Here is a 17,067-nt window from a genome sequence, read left to right on the forward strand (position 1 = left end):
GTTTTCCTTTGTTTCCACAGTTCCCACTCCTCAAATTACACTTACTTGACTACAGTTTTCCACAGACAAAAGACAAGTAAATGACATGGGGTGGGGGTGGGGGCGGGCAAGTACCACAGGGTGCTGCTGTTTCAATAATCCCTAGCACCAGCCTGGAATTATTGGTCACAGCTTTTACTGTCGTGAAATTAAAAAAATCAGAATAAAACAGGCACCAAAATAGCAGAGTTGGGAGATGAAAAACAACGAAAGCTGATGCTAACTTGCAATACATATCTCCTTTTAAATAACCCTAAGTCTGCAACCTTCCTTTTCTGTGCTTTGTGAAGTATTTATCTTGCAAGCAATAGATTTAATTCATAGAAAGCAGCAAACCCAGACTGGATCTGCATGTCACCTGGTGACCTGGAATGAAGCAGACATATCTGGAATTGAAGCTTTTCCGATACACACAGACCAGGCCTGTTCGAAGTTTATCACCAAGCCTTTGGTGGTGACATACTGCAGATTATGTCCACAAGGAATGAACTGTGATTAGAGGTTTGAAACTTTCAAGGCCATCTCCAGGAAGGAGACAGCAGCTGGAGATTGCATTCAATCACCAATGACTCAATCAACCGTGCCTGTGTAATGAGGCTTCCATGACAACCCCTGTAGGACTGGAGTTTCCAGGTTGGTTAGCAAGAACTCATACACATGCCTGGAGGGTGGTGCACCATAACTCCATGGGAGCACAAGATCCTGCATTTGGGACCCAAGTACCCATCTCTTGTCTATTTATAGCCTTTAATTTTTTTATAATTAAGCCAGAAATCTAGTAAGTAAAAAAAAAAATCAACATTGGTTATTTCTCTTAGCTACATACAGGCTTCATCATTTCAACCATACACATGCCAAAAGTGTAGCCCAAACAAGTATAGTAGGGAATGGATTTTATCCCCTTTGCACGAAGAGAAAATCTAGCAAGCTTTTAATCAACTTAATAAAGAGCCTCAGTGGAGAAACTTTGAATCACCACCAATGGAAGAGAAAATTATTTTCCCCCTAAAATCCACGCTCCCATCATCTCCACAGAGCTCCACTACTGCAAGTATGGTTAACCACCCTGTGTTTCAACAAGCTCACTCAATGGGGATGGAAAACTCATTACCACGTGCTGCCACCAAGTTACCAGCTGTTCCTCATTCGTGTCCGACTCTTTGCAACCCCATGATCTGCAGAAGGCCAGGCTTCCCTGTCCTCAACTCCCGGAGCTCACTCAAACTCATATTCATTAATTCTATGACATCATCCCCCCAGCTCATTCTCTGTTGTCCCCTTCTCCTGCCATCAATCTTTCCCAGTTACCAAGGTCTTTGCTCAGCTATTAGTTCTCCGCATCAGGTGTATTGGCTAATTAACTTCCGTAGAAAAGCTTTCTTCTTGAAAGGGGAATACTTGGTACTACCCATGATTTCACTGAGGCTTCCCTGATGGCTCAGACAGTCAAGAGGCTGCCTGCACTGCAGGAGACCTCGGTTCAATCCCAGTGTCACCAAGAGCCCTTGGAGAAGGGACTAGCAACCTGGTCCAGTACACTTGCTTGGAGAACTCCAGGGACGGAGGAGCCTAGCTTGGCAGAGCAGGACACAACTGAGTGACTAATACGCACGCTCGCGCGTGCGCACACGCACACACCCCCACCCACACACCGGAAAAAGCCATGTGGATGCTTATAATCAGTCAGGCCTCTTAACTCAAGAGGACCTAACTCGTCTGTGTGCAGCACTCTTTTTGAGCAGCTAGTGGCTCTGAAAAGAGCCTTTGGGGTCAAAATTATCAATGACGTGCACAAAAGAATCTAGGCACGCTCTCCACGAATTCGCCGTGCCAGCTGAATATCCTTAGGCATGATGGTGACACGCTTAGCATGGATGGCACATAGATTGGTGTCTTCAAAGAGACTGACTAGATACGACTCACAAGCCTCCTGCAGTGCCATCACAGCGCAACTCTGGAAGCGCAGATCGGTTTTTAAATCCTGCGCAATCTCCCGCACCAGGCGCTGAAACGGCAACTTCTCAATCAGAAGTTCGGTAGACTTCTGGTAGCGGCGGATCTCGCGCAGTGCTGCGGTTCCAGGCCGATAGCGATGTGGCTTCTTCACGCCACCGGTGGCTGGGGCACTCTGGCCAGCAACTTTGGTAGCTAGCTGCTTACGATGTGCCTTGCCACCAGTGGACTTGCGGGCAGTTTGCTCCGTTCGGGCCATGTCGCTGTCGCGTCCACCACCTAGACGAAAGCAGCTGTTGGAGCCTTCCCCGTCCCCCTCCGACCGAGGTGCCAGGCCGCGAAGCCTGACCTCCTTTATAGAGGGTGTAGCCTTCCCATTGGCCAATTGCTGGGGGGGCGTGAGGGCAGGCTAGGCTCTGATTGGTCCACGGAGGCATACAACATGGGCGCCTGCCCCTTATTTTCGGCATGCCAGGGCTTGGCCTCACAGGCTGGCGTCTTGGAGCTCGCAGGGTTGCTCGGAGACCAAGTGGGTCTGAGTTGGATCAGGGTGGGCATCAGGTCTGGGTTCAGGTGGGCGTCATTGCGTGTGATGCATCTCCGTGTACCGCTCCCTTGTTTTTCTTCAGCATTCTCTTCCTCCCCTATGGGCTGAGGGAAGAAAGTTCTAGAAGCTTACACTCTGCATTTGGCCTGTAGGTAGTGACAATTTGAATTTTCTTGATGGTTAAAGGAATTCCCTCAATCGTTGTGCCCTGCAGTGAACCATCTTCGCCAAATGACACTGATGACACTCAAGATGGGGGTGGGGAGGTGGGGAGGTGGGGGCGGGGGGTGGGGGCGGGGTGGGGAGTGGGCGAAGCAGAAAGAACAGGAAGTAGAGGACCTAAGGGAGGACCTCTGGCAGGAAACTGCCCCCCCCCCCCACAAAGATATACCCTCTTCCCTGATTGGCTTTGGGCAGATGCTATTTGCATTCCTTTCCCTGATTGGTGGCAGGTAGAAGCCCTATTTTGCATAAAGCTGAAAACAAAAGGAGGAGTCAGCACGGATCTAAAGGAAAAACCAAGCAGGATCTGGACCTTTCCAGGGTTGGTCCTCCCGCCTGTCTTGACAGTGTATTATCTGTTATATTTTTAATAAAGTTTTGTTTGCCTGAGCTCTTAGTGGGCCATAACTAGCATGCTATTTCAAACTGTCGCTATACCAGAGGAAAGCTGAGATAATCCTAAGTGCTTGAGCTGTAGTTAATTTGGTGTTTCAAATCTCTTATGTTGGGAACCTGCTGAGAGAAATAAACCAGCCTGACAGTTCTGAACAAGATGCTTATCTGCTCAGCTTTGTTTCAGTATCCTATCTCTGAGCCCTAACCTGGGAACTGGCTGGGCTCAAGAGTGAAGCCTTCCCTGACCTACCGTCCCATCAACTGCCCTGGCATTCCACGTTCTCATACTGGATTCTTCCTAGTCTTGCTCACTTCTCAGTATAAAAAGATCCTTCACTGCCTAAACCTGTGAGAGGCTTATAGACCTTAAGGACATAGCTGAAGGATTGTTTTAAACTAGACACTTGAAAAACAGCTGATGCGAGAGCATTCTGATGTCACCTTACTGAAAATGGGAGTTAAAAGTCCCGCGTGAAAAATGCCTGCCCTATGCAAGAAAGTCTTGTCATCGAGGACGAAATATTAAGACCAAAGAGGATTCTGCAGAAACTGACCTTATTAAGATAATTCCTGCCTTCTTGTAGCCTCCCAGGTATAATTTAGTCATTTTCCCATAATTGCCTTTGTTCCATCTAACACAAAAGCATTTCGGTTTTGTCTGTGGGTATTCATTTCCTTATGAGGGCTCCTGAGTCATGGTGGAACTTTCATGCTTTTCTCTTATTAATTCATCTTCTGTTAACAGAGCCCCAGCTAAGAAGTAAGATGGGTAGAAGAAAGAATTTTCCTTTGCTATTGCAATAGCCCTTTCCCCTCCCTTGCAATAATCTTTTCAAATGAAAATCTCTGCTTACTATATCTGGATTTTTTTTTTTTTTTTTTTTTCATTTGACAGTGATTGTTGCACAGAGTCCTGCCACCCTCAAGTCAGGAGTGGTTGGCTCGGAGAGAGGCAGAAGGACCAGAGGGACCATCCTAAGCAAGCCCTGGTGTGCATGATGTGGGTCTGACTAGGGACAGACTCTTCATCTGACTCTTCATCTGATTAACACACTGGTTAATCTCCTCAAAGCCATCACTCATTTGGAATAGGCAGTGTCAGAATCTCTGCATGTTCCCAGGGTTAAAGGGAATGATGACGGATGGGTGGATGATGGTAGTTTGGTAAAGCTCAGACTATTTAAAAATATTTTTAATGCATAAAGTGGAATGCCTCAGAATGTTTTTCAATGTGTAAAATTTTTTAAAAATACAAAGAATCAATTATATTGAAGTTAGCAAAATGCAAACTATCAAAATATAAATTTGTCACATCATTATAAGTGTGTATTTTTATCAATGATTAAACAGCTTCTACTTGGGGGAGACTTACAACTACTGTCATTTCAAAGTAGTTATGAACATTAAAGATATTTAGAAATCTCTTGTCACGGCTGTACCATGATATGATTCCATACGCTACCCTCTATTTAGCATACCAATTTTATAGTGATTTTCCTAGAGTTTGAAATGCAGGTTTATAGCCAATCTCAGTCCACTTTCAAATGACACTATTTCACTTCATGGGCTAGTGCAGGTAACTTATAAATAGGAATAACAGAATATTACCATTTCCTCCCTTCCATCTCTAACATTGCTGTCATTATCACCCAATCTATTGTGGCCATTATTATTTGAACAGTTATCAGTTATTAAGAATAGATAAATAATTTTTTTGAGCTGTGTCAAATATGATATATATCAAAGAGTATACTGTCAAAGTTTTCCTCTGAGAGCTTTATAGTTTCTGGCCTTACATTTGAATCTTTAATCCATCTTGAGTTTATTTTTGTGTATAGTGTTAGAAAGTGTTCTATTTTCATTGTTTTACATGTAGCTGCCCAGTTTTCCCAGCACCACTTATTGAAGAGGCTGTCTTTTCTCCATTGTACATTCTTGCCTCCTTTGTCAAAGATAAGATGCCCATAGGTGCTTGGGTTTATCTCTGGGCTTTCTATCTTGTTCCATTGCTCTGCATCTTTAGTTTTGCAGCAATACCATACTGTCTTAATGACTGTAGCTTTGTAGTATAATCTGAAGTCAGGAAGGTTGATTCCTCCAGCTCCATTCTTCTTTTTCAGGACTGCTTTGTCTATTTGGGGTCTTTGATTTTCTCCTTCACTTCTGATGAATTGTTTTGTTGGATACTAATTTCTAGGTTAGTGATTTTTTTTTTTAATATAATAATTTGTATATATGTCATGCCACACTTTCTTTCATGATTTCTGATGAGAAGTCTTAACTTTATCTGTAGTTAGTGTTGCCCCATCCCCACACCACCGCCCACAACCCCCCCCCCCCCACCCTGCCCTGGTTCTTTCAAGGTGTTTTCATCTTTGATTTTCTGTAATAGAATGTAATGTGCCTCAGCGTAGATTTCTTTTTTTACTGGTGGTCTCTGAACCCCCTGGATCTGTGGTTTAGTCTCCATCATTTTGGAAAATTCTCAACCATTATTCAAATAGTTCTTCTACTCTCTCTTCTCTTTCTGCTATTCTAATTACAGGTATGCTACAGCTTTTGTAATTATCCCAGTCCTAGAATATTCTATTTTCTATTCATTGTTATTATTCCTTTTTCATTTTGGATTTCAGTTGGGAGATTTCTATTGACATTTCTTCAAGCTCATGGATTCTTTTCGAGACTGTAGAAAGTTGGCTAATGAGCCCATCAAAGGCAGTCTTCATTTGTTACAGTGTTTTCAATTTCTCACATTCCCTTTTGATACTTTCTTAGCATTTGCCCTCTACTTTATCCATTAGAGCCCTTAACATCTTAGTGACAGTTTAAAAATTCTGGTCTGAAAGATAATTCCAACACTTGTGTCCTATCCGAGTCTGGTTCTATGCTTATTTAAATCAATTTGGACTGTTGGGTTTTGTTTTTTTGTTTTTGTATTTTTTTTGCTGGGAAAGACTGAAAGACTAGCAAATCTCTTCAAGAAAATGAGAGATACCAAGGGAACATTTCATGCCAAGATGGGCACAATAAAGGAGAGAAATGGTATGGACCTAAGAGAATCAGAAGATACTAAGAAAAGGTGGCAAGAATACACAAAAAGTGAAAGTGAAGTCATTCAGTTGGGTCCGCCTCTTTGCAACCCCATGGACTGTAGCCTATCAGGCTTCTCCATCCACAGAATTTTCCAGGCAAGTGTACTTACTTGAGTGGGTTGCCATTTCCTTCTCCAGGGGATATTCTTGACCCAGGGATTGAACCTGGGTCTCCTGCATTGCAGGGAGACACTTTGCCATCTGAGCCACCAGGGAAGCCCAGAATACAAAGAACTATACAAAAAAGATCTTCATGACCCAGGTAACCACGATGATGTGAATCCCTCACCTTTAGCCAGACATCATGGAGTGCAAAGTCAAGTGGGCCTTAGGAAACATCACTGACAAAGCTAGTGGAGGTGATGGAATTTGGCCCAAACTGCTGACCCACATGCTCTCTAGGACATTTGGGGGCAGATCGGATACCCTGCAGGAGTGACCTGGAAGGACATGACCCAGAGGGCTGCATGTGGCTGGGAGTGAGCTGAGGACAGGGCAGCAGGAAGCAGAGGGGTCCTGGAGACCCATGGGCAGCACTGACAGGAGGGCCTGTTGGGTCCAAAGTTGAGAGAGGAGAGAAGCACCAAGACCTGGTGTCCCTGGAGACCTCTGCAGGAGGCAGTAGAACCCAGCTGACCAGGAACTGGGAGGGAGGGAAACAGGCAGAGAAAGGGATGCAGTTTTAAGCTTTTGCTGGGCATGCATTGGAGAAAATCAAAGCTTCATGAGGCTCTGTGAGCAACGCATAGAAATAACACCCTAGCTGGAGGTAGGGAAACTGTGGAGGGGGAGGCTTGGGCAGATTCTGGTGACCAGGGATGGGGCAGCCATGTAACAGGACGATGTAGGAGAACGGCTCAGCTCAGCCCAGATCTGATGGCACTAGGAACTGGGTGACCCAGTACTTCAAGTGCTAATTCCAAGTTCCTCTGCTCTCCCTAGTCTAGGGGAGCTCAGAAACTTTAGGGAGAGGGGAGGAATCCATTTGCTGTTTCACTTGGAAGATTCTTTAATTTGTTGGTGAATGTATGGACACTGATACTGCCGGGAGGAAAGACTAGCTGTGCAGCAGAGGCGGGTACAGGCCACACCTAGACAGGTGACATCTCACCTATTAGACTTGGGCCAGGCTAAGCTGAGAGTTCCAGAAACTAGGAACACTTTATCTGCAGTGAGCATGGATGCTTCTGAGGCCACCCAGACTGCATTCTTCTTCTGGGATCTCCCTCCCACTTCATCTTTCTTAATAAAGTGCCCACCCCTATTAGGGATATGGGGAGAATAACCAAGATAATTCTGGTGAAGAGAATGCATGATATGTGTCAGTTGGCTGGGAAGAGGGCTTGAAACTCGGAGGCGGGCAGAAGGAAAACGCTGTGGCTACCCAAAGGACTCCATGCCCCTCTCCCCACGTGGTCTCTGAGGGATTCTACTGTGCAGGCAGGCCAGCCCACACTCCACCTACTGGATGAAAGTGATGGAGACACAAACTCCTCTTCTTTTTAGTGCATACCCTTCTATTAAGGTCACGTGTCTTTTTAAATCAAGGTGAAGTTCACATAAACATAAACCATTCTAAAGTGAGCGAGTCAGTGACATATAGGCATTCACAATCACCTCTTTCCATCTCTGAAATATTTTCATTACCCCAAAAATGAACAATACTCCATATTCCTCTAATACCCAACAACTAACTAGCAACAACTAATCTACTGCCCTTATGAATCTGTCTGTTCTGTATGCTATCATATAAATGGGATCACACAATATGTGACTTTTAGTGTCCAGCTTTTTTAACTTAGCACAACATTTTTCAAGTTCATCCATGGACATGTCATTCCTTTTTATGACTGAATAGTATTCCACTGTATGGATAGACCACATTTTGTCTATCCATTCATCCCTTATGGACATTTGGGCTGTTTCTATCTTTGGGATGCTGCTGTGAATGTGAGAGGGGTGTCTAGGTAGCCGAGTCCTTGTATGTATCTGGGGGATAGAATGGCTAGGCCATACGCTGTTTTCTTCTTTAAGCATGAGTCTGATGAGCTTTCTCTACCCAAGGCAGGCAGCTCTGCATATTGCATGTTTCTAAACCTGATAACGCTGACAGATGATCAGACCAGAGCTCCCCAACAGAACTTTCTGTAATAATGGAGACCTTCTATATCTGTTCTGTCCAGGGTGGTAGCCACTAGCCATGTGTGGCTAGGATGACTGAGAAACTGCACCTTTGTATTTACTTTTCATTAGCTGAAAATTAATCAGAGCATGTGGCTGTATAAACTCGGGCTGCCTCTTGGAGCATCTCGCACCTCATGCTTCCCTGTTAACACTCCACTTGAGGAACTGAAAATCTGGAGCACAGTCATGACACTTGGAAGACCTGTGCTCTCCCTGTTCCTGAGAAATCGTTCTTCCTTAAATAACACTGAAGGGAGTGAAGACGTAAAATGACCTACATGGACAGCAACACAAAAATAAAAGTTCAAAGTAGAATTGAAGGCTGTCACAGAAAACACAATGTACAGATCTCAAGAAGACTCTATAATCTCCTGCATAATCCTTGCAGTTTGTTTCATTGAAATGGGTCCCATTAGGCAATGTTGACTGCTACTATCTACCTACATTGCAGAGGAGTTGGGTGTTGTTTCTATCCACACTGATAGTTCTTATCAATTTTTGGTGCAAACAGTTGCATGTTGCTAGGATCTTTTCTAAAGACTAGCAAATATGTGGTTAGTTCCAGATAGTGTCTAGGGAACTCCGGTTTGAGTACATCTAATTTTGTAAGATAAATATTTATAACATTCCTAACTTGTTTCAGTGGCCTGTATTTATTATAATGAAACAAAAAAAATTAATGGAACCAGTAAGGATGACAGCAAGAGTAACATTTACTAAACTCATACTGTGCTAGAGATTTTTAAACATGGGGATTACTATGGATTTACTCATTTAATCCCTCAATCCCATGAAGTAAGTGCTATTAAAATCTTCACTTCTCAGTAGACTTTGCAGAAGTACATCCAGGACACTCCACCCCTTATTTATAACAGCATGTGGAATACATGAACAATCATCTTTTGAAATATCCACATAGATATTACTTAATCTGGTCCTAACACTGTTCATTTTAGATTTACTGAATTCACAGAAATAATTTTGTCAAATTCAGTGTACTGATTATTTTGACTCTGGCTATTAGTTTAAGGGGCTCTCTTATTAATGTTTAACCAACCCAAATATAGTAATTTAAACTCACTTAAATAATTAATCTACAATGAGTTTGCCTTTAAAAATGTGCACCTGTTTTCAAAATGTAAACTGATACATTTCAAATGCTGAAAATGCATCTAACAAGACATACCCTTCCCAAGACCTTAGAATTCGCAATACAATAGACAATTCTGATCTCACGTTCTCTAAAAATCTAACTCACGCATTTATACCTTTTAAGATGGAAATCACGCTTATCTATCACAACCTCAAATGACAGATTTTCTTTTAAGATTAAACACTTTCGATACCAGTTCAATCTATGCATTTCTCCTGGGATAAGAAAACAGTCCGTACTTGGCGTCTGAATGTCGCAGTAATGACTTTCCGGAGTCAAAAGTAGCTTGTCACCGATAATAACAAATTCGTAAGGATGAGTGGGATTAAAACTCCATGACGTTGGGGGTGAGATTCAAGAGAAAATGTCAGACGATTACCTGCAGCAAATGAACACACAGCCCACTGTGGATGTTGGGCAGGACACCGCCCTGCGCGATGGTCACGCGGCCCAGCAGCTTGTTGAGCTCTTCGTCGTTACCGATGGCTAACTGCAGATGGCGTGGGATAATACGCGTTTTCTTGTTGTCGCGCGCCACGTTGCCCACCAGCTGTAGGATCTCAGCTGTCAGGTACTCCAACACTGCTGCCAGATGAACAGGCGCGCCAGCACCCACACGCTCGGAATAGTTACCTTTGCGGAGCAGCCGATGCACTCGGCCCACAGGAAACTGCAAGCCTGCGCGCGAGGAGCGCGACTTCGCTTTCGCGCGCGCTTTACCGCCCTGCTTGCCTCGGCCGGACATCTGCCAGTCATGCACGATGACCAGACAAAGGCAACAAACAGAACACCAACAAACCCACTGTAATCAGAGAGTCCTTATATATGGTCTTAAGCTAGTGCAGCCGGCGCCGCCGGATTGGGTAGTGATGGTGACCACAGAAAAGGAAGTCACCATTTCCCCCTAATTTGCATCTGCCTTTTCCAGTGATGACGTTGCGCATTGCTTGATCCTATCAGAAGTCAGAAATTCTAGATCCCTCATTTGAATACAGGACGTATAAGTTAAGTTGCTCTGTAAAGAGGCTTCTTTTTTATTTGGAAAGATCCGCCGTCATGCCTGATCCGTCCAAATCAGCTCCCGCACCCAAGAAGGGCTCCAAGAAAGCTGTTACTAAAGCACAGAAGGATGGTAAAAAGCGTAAGCGCAGCAGCAAAGAGAGTTATTATAGCTACGTGTATAAGGTGTAGAAGCAAGTGCACCCGGACACTGGTTATCTCTTCCAAGGCTATGGGCATCATGAACTCGTTCGTGAAGACATCTTCGAGCGCATCGCTAGCGAGCCCTCCCGTTTGGTGCACTACAACAAGCGTTCTACCATCACGTCCCGGGAGGTGCAGACGGCTGTGCGCCTGCTGTTGCCCGGCGAGTTGGCCAAATACGCTGTTTCCGAAGGTACCAAAGCCAGTCACTGAATATACCAGCTCTAAATGAGGTGCATCTCGGTGCCCGGAAACCCAAAGGCTCTTTTCAGAGCCACTCACAAGATTGAGAAAGGGTGTCGAACACGTGAAGGGTTTGTTATGTTAAAGCATCCCTTGTCTACTTCGTGGCGGCTCCGAGGTTACTAGGGGCTACTAGGAGCGCGCGCGGATTCCTCCCCCACCCCCTGCCCCATAGACGTGTGCGCGCGTGTGTATGTGAGCAGAATGCGAAAGTGTACCTGTATTTCACCAGAGGTCGGGGGTGGGCTGGCGAGGAAAAATAACAGTGCGGGAAACAATGAAAAGGCTGCGTGTCCACCACTGCTTCCACTCAAAGCTAGCGACGCGTCACTAAACAAAATAGGAACCTTGAGTTCAAGCGCCTTTAGGGTCTGGAGAGTGCCATTTCCGACGCTTGCGGGCATGGTACGATTTTGTGTGCGCATGATGTTCGCCTGTGGGTGGGTGGCACGGGTCGTCATCACCCCCACACCCGCATCTCCCGCTTCCGCAGAGGGACTGTATGCCATTCGAATACCTCCGTGTTTATTAATGAGGGTGTTGTACAGCTTTGGCGCTGGCGCCTGGCGGTGCATCTCCGCCCAGACCAGATATCTTTATCCTAAGGCAATGAACATTTATGGGAGGATGTTTGCATGTCTGGATTCTTCAAAGGCGGAATGTTTGAAACCGAAAGGAAAATGGAAGCATGGTGGGACACAGCTCTCTGTGCTCGAGAACTGGATGTAGTAAGCCCACACCGGCTGCAGGTACCTAGGGCGGGACTGGGGAGAGGAGGGCAATTTAAGAGAAAATTAACCTTTTTCTCAGCAAATGTAAACTTCCACTTCAGCCCCATTATTCTCAGTGATGCACTGGTGATGCAGAATTTTCCCTTTGAGTTCATGGCATTCATTTGGAAAATGTCATCTTGGTTCAGAGAAAGTGCTTTAGCGTGAAGAGTTCACTCTGAGGAAGATATCACCTACCTTTTTTGCCTGTTTTTTCTTATTTGTAAGAAGGGGATTCCGAAGAATCACTTTCTCGAGCTGTTTTGAGAATTAGATGTGTTGAAAGGTCGTGCCATCTCGGGGAAGGAACTGACTGTTCAATTAAAGGCTAACAACCAGGCTTTTGCAAATCATGTCCAAAGGAAGAAGGCTGCATGCTTGATTCGGTTGGTAGGGCTGGGCTGGGGGGAAAACATGCCCACCGCCACCGTGTCCTCAACCACAGCGGCTGGACAAATGCCCGCCTCATTCTTTTTTCTACATTGGCCCACTGTAAAAGAATTTCTAAAACTCCACACATTTTAAAGTTGGCGTCCAAAATACTTTATGGCTGGTTAGTAGTTGCAAGAATGCAAATCCCAAGACAGGACGTTTTACAAAACAAAATGGCCTCACATCAGTTTTTTGTAAAGGTTTCTATTGAAATAGCTATTCAATACCACAATCAGTTTATAGAATACACTATTAAATTATTCGTTAACACAGAGCTAGTTTAGGTAATTCTTTTTTCACCTCAAACTCATTTTCAGTCAACTTCAGATTCAGCATTTCATCCTAATGTAAGATATGTCTATTTAATGTTGTTTCAGCTATCTTCTTTATACACAAAAATGGAAATTGAGATTAAAAAACTTGTTGGTGAGCAGAAATGTTTAAAAATCATCTGCACAACACACAATTGTTTAAATATAAAAAAGTTTTGACAGGTATATATAAAACTGAAAATAGAACTTTAGTGAAAACTGCCTCAGTTAAAGATCTGGATAGTTGGGTCGGCCTCCCATACCCTCCTTTCCTTTCTGCCTGAGTGAGTTTGTGCACTCCTGGGCACATAGTATTGTTATAGTTAACAGTGATAGCTGTACTATCATGCTACTATCAGGCGAACATCATGCGCACACAAAATTGTACCATGCCCGCAAGCGTCGGAAATGGCACTCTCCAGACCCTAAAGGCGCTTGAACTCAAGGTTCCTATTTTGTTTAGTGACGCGTCGCTAGCTTTGAGTGGAAGCAGTGGTGGACACGCAGCCTTTTCATTGTTTCCCGCACTGTTATTTTTCCCCGCCAGCCCATCCCCATTGTAGCTCCTCCAATCCTCTGAGGAGCAGCAGATGGAGCTTGATGAAGAAATGGAGAATGAAATTTGCAGAGTATGGGATATGTCAATGGATGAGAATGTGGCTTTGTTTCTCCAAGAATTTAATGCTCCTGACATATGTATGGGAGTATTGGCCAAATCCAAATGTCCTCGATTAAGAGAAATATGTGTGGGAATTTTAGGTAATATGGCCCATTTCCAGGAGATATGTGTGTCCATCAGCAGTGATAAAAATCTTGACCAAGTATTCAGACCCTCCTACTCTGCTGGTAACAAGCAGGTTGTTCCTTACTTGCCTTTCCCAGACAGAAGTGGCCGGTGTCTGGGTTGAAAGAATCTGAGAAAATCCAGCTATTTATGCTAGCATTTGCTTCATCATGTCAAGTTCAACAAATGACTTGATGGTAAAGGTTGTGGACAAGCTGTTTGATCTGGATGAGAAGCTAATGTTGGAATGGATTAGAAGTGGGGCTGTTCAGGCTCTGCACCAACCCCAGGAAGATTCTCAACAGCAGCCAGTGTTTCGAATTGTGCCCTGTGTACTTGAAGCTGCCAAACAAGTAAGTACACTCTGAAAATCCAGAAGGGCTCGATGTTTACACGCATGTCTTACAGCTGCTCACCACAGTAGATGGCAATTGTACAGTGCCTTGACACTGGGAAAGACACTTGGAATATACTTTTTGACCAGTGTGCCATGAATTCTGCCAGTCTGATGATCCACCCATCATACTGCAAGAACAAAAAAACAGTGCTGGCCTCTTGTTTTTTCAGTGTTGTCTGTCATCTATGCTTTACAGACTGAACAGGAGTACCTAAAGACAGGAAAAGTGGATCTTCCTCTAAGTGACAGCCTGATTTGTGTCTTACAAAATATGGAACATTGTCAGAAGGACGCAGAGAACTCAACAGAGCCTAACACAGAAGAAACTAAAGGTCTGATTTAACCCAAGATGGTTTCCACTTGAAAATCTTGAAGGATATTTCCTGTAAATTTCTTTCTAGTATTTTCCAAGTATTAACAAAGGAGAAAGGTAACTCAGAGATTAAAGGAGGGCAAGTTAAGCAAACAGAAGTGTTCCTGTGCATTTGAGACTCTTCTTCCTTTCTGTAGCCCTGTGGTGGAAGATTTTCTTAAAATCCTCCGTGAAGCTGATAAGACCATTGCTGGTAACCTGGAGGAAAAGTTCCCAAGTTTGAAGTTTCAGACTTAAAAAATATTAGAATCCCTCTGCCCAAGAAATGGACTTGCTGACTGTTGAAACTAACAAATAGGAAATACTAGACCATAATTGTTTGGTATTAGAGTCATGCTCTTTTCCAACCTTATCTCATTTTTGTTTGGCATTGGAATAGTCTCACTGCCATCAAACATCATCTCCCTCCCCTGTTTTTTTTTTTTTTTTGGTATTGGTTGTGCAGTATTTGTCTTCTTCAGATAAAATTATCATCGAGGTCTTTTTAAGAATATTTGAGGGGTTGCTGAAGACTTTCTTCAGAACTATTTTTTCTTCATAACTCTTAACTGGATTTTTACTCCGAATTTTATATTCATATCTACTACAAGTGCATTCAGCTGCACTAGTAGAAAACCCTACTAGAGTAGCTTAATCTGTTAGCTTGTATATATTTTATGCAATAAGAAGTCCAGAGGTGGGCAGTCCAGCCCTGAGAAGGTGGCTCAGGGACACTGACTCCTTTTACTTCTGTGTGGTCTGCCAGGTAGACCTTTGTGTTCATTTTTATTGTCTTTTGGTTAAAGGGACTATAATCTCTGGTCCTTCCACATCCAGGGAAGAAGAAAGAGAAAGAGGCCAAGGGGCTTTCTCTTAGCAAGTCTTTTACTTTTTATTTGGAAAGGACAGCCCTCCCTGGCCAGAACCATGTCTTATGTCTGTCCCTAACTGCAGGTATTTGAAATCAAGTACTTTTTTTCTTTCTGGCCTCTACAGGAGAGAAAGGCAAGAGAGAAAGCAGATACGAGTGGCTTTTGAGTACACCCAGTTCATGCTGTTTGCCACAATATGCAAACCTTTCTGTCCATTTTAAATGTATTGATGCCATGTTGGTTGTTAGTAGCAATCAAAAGTAATTACCAGTTTAGTTTTATTACAGTCCAGGTTTTTTCCCAATGTTTTACATGTGAAAATGGAAATGCTAACATTCTGATGAAAGAACATTAACAAAATTCTCTGGTTTAATTTCAGAAAATGATTTGCTTGAGTGAATTCAGATTTTTAAAATTAACATTGAGGAAGCTTCATAACATCTGGTTGTTCACAAACTGCTATACGTGATTTTCCTCTCACACTCTTATCATTCAATATAGTGCTTCCTAATGAAATGTATTCAGAGGATCAACCAGGTACACTTACAGGAAGTAGCCAGTTTGTATTATTTCAGTTGCTGAAAGTGGACTTTTAGTAGATTTTCAGAAAATATCAGTTACGAATGAAAAAGCCAGGTTTTTAAGCCTCTCTTCTGGTATAGTCTCTTCTCAGTATATTGCAGAGTCTTTTATGCTTTAAAGCATTGGTCTTGCCTCACATTTTGTATTCTTTCCATGAGTGACTTTTGCTGATAAAATACAGGGCTGCCCTGTGCTGTTCATAAGAAATATGTACTTTCCAGTTTTGGGGTAGTTTTAGTGTTGAAAGTGCCCTTCCAAAAAGAATTGAACTATAAAATTAAAATCTTATGGGTTACAGTCTTAAAAAAAAAAACACAAAATCTACAAAATTCAGTTCTCTACTTTGAAATAGGGGCCTGTTGACTGGGTCCAAGCCCTCAGCCTCCTACCAAATTAGATTTGGAGTCAATATCTTAATGAAAACTTACAGTCATATGAAACTAGTTTCACAGATCCACATGATTCTTTACTTTAATGAGCTTAAACCACAGGTAGGTCTAACAAAATGAAAATTGTCTAAAGCAGAAACTGTGATAGAAATTGCTAGCAGTGGCAACAGCACTGTTAGTATCAAAAGTAAAATGAACATTTTACAATAATTTGCAAAGATAGTTCTAGAAAAAATACAACTTTCTGTGAATAATGCAAAACACCAATTAATTTCTTAGTACTTTTTATACTAGCACAGGGAATTAGCTTGAAATTAAGAAGGCTGCCCCTATTTGCTGAATAGTCCAGTGGAGGCTGCACACACAGCCCCAGGTGCAGAATGGACCTGACTTCGCCCTCTCCTAGGAAGAGAATCTGTTAAGGAAGAGGCAAGGCATATGGAATCTCTGCTACAGAGATTCTATGATTAAGAAAATTGAGAAAAAATGTATACAGAAACTATGTTTATCATATTGTTACAACAAAGAAATAGTCTCTTACACTAAGTTGAAAGTTAAACTAGACCAGTTAACCAAATACTTGAGAATACACAGAGGTGAGGAAAACTGGGACTCAGCACAATGGACTCATTCTCCAGAGAATAATGACAATTTCAAAATCTCTGAAATAACAAAGGTAAATGCTTAAATTAAGGATCTGAAAGGAACTGGAGGAATTTTGCAGGTACACAATCTGAAAGGCATCCACGTGACTCCCTTTTTCATCTCAGAAATTTGACGTCAGTTTTGTTAATTATTACGGAGTAAGTACTTTGGAGGCGGAAGAGCTGCCTCTTTAGTAAGAAATTACAAATGCAAAATAGAATTTACCGTGAAAGAGGTTAAATATTGATTAAAGGGTCGCAGTCAGTGGAAATGACGTGTGTGATGTCCCTGAGGGAGGGATCAGATGACCATTGTCCCCCTGAGGGAACACAGCTGTGAATCCAAATCTCACATAGCATTTTGGCTCTTGGAGATTGGGTTGTTCTGTGAAGGTGTTTTTCATGGTTGGGGAATCACCAGTACTATGAGACATTTTTTAGATCGAGAACAGCATGGGCCTGTAAGGCTTTGCATGCCTTGTTATTAAATGTGTCATACAGG

General features: G+C 43.1%; 2 protein-coding genes and 2 pseudogenes across 2 annotated transcripts; 2 read left to right on the forward strand and 2 right to left on the reverse strand.

Annotated features, from left to right (window-relative positions):
- Nucleotides 1-1,840: 1,840 nt before the first annotated feature.
- LOC133053506 (histone H3.1-like) lies at nucleotides 1,841-2,251 on the reverse strand. Its single transcript, XM_061138090.1, has one exon. The coding sequence runs from the start codon at nucleotides 2,249-2,251 to the stop codon at nucleotides 1,841-1,843; it is 411 nt and encodes a 136-aa protein (XP_060994073.1).
- Nucleotides 2,252-2,476: 225 nt separating this feature from the next.
- On the reverse strand, nucleotides 2,477-10,331 carry LOC133053524 (histone H2A type 1-H-like). The gene is made up of 4 exons (XM_061138102.1): nucleotides 9,985-10,331; nucleotides 8,162-8,188; nucleotides 7,361-7,510; nucleotides 2,477-2,555 (listed from the first exon to the last, which is right to left on the reverse strand). Exons 1-4 carry the CDS (start codon nucleotides 10,329-10,331, stop codon nucleotides 2,477-2,479), a joined length of 603 nt encoding a protein of 200 aa, XP_060994085.1.
- A 311-nt stretch (nucleotides 10,332-10,642) lies between these two features.
- LOC133053501 (histone H2B type 3-B-like) lies at nucleotides 10,643-11,021 on the forward strand (annotated as a pseudogene).
- A 670-nt stretch (nucleotides 11,022-11,691) lies between these two features.
- LOC133053525 (protein SAAL1-like) lies at nucleotides 11,692-14,336 on the forward strand (annotated as a pseudogene).
- Nucleotides 14,337-17,067: the final 2,731 nt, after the last annotated feature.

This window comes from Dama dama, chromosome Y, assembly GCF_033118175.1.
Source record: "Dama dama isolate Ldn47 chromosome Y, ASM3311817v1, whole genome shotgun sequence".
Lineage (NCBI taxonomy): Eukaryota > Metazoa > Chordata > Mammalia > Artiodactyla > Cervidae > Dama > Dama dama.

Coding starts and splice junctions, on each gene's coding strand:
- LOC133053506 (XM_061138090.1), bottom strand. CDS start 2,251: ATGGCCCGAACGGAGCAAACTGCCCGCAAGTCCACTGGTGGCAAGGCA.
- LOC133053524 (XM_061138102.1), bottom strand. CDS start 10,331: ATGTCCGGCCGAGGCAAGCAGGGCGGTAAAGCGCGCGCGAAAGCGAAG. Junction 8,189..9,984: donor CCCAACATCCACAGTGGGCT/GTGTGTTCATTT, acceptor CATTCACAGCAG/CATCCCAAAGATAGAAACAG. Junction 7,511..8,161: donor AAGATAGAAACAGCCCAAAT/GTCCATAAGGGA, acceptor TATCCCTAATAG/GGGTGGGCACTTTATTAAGA.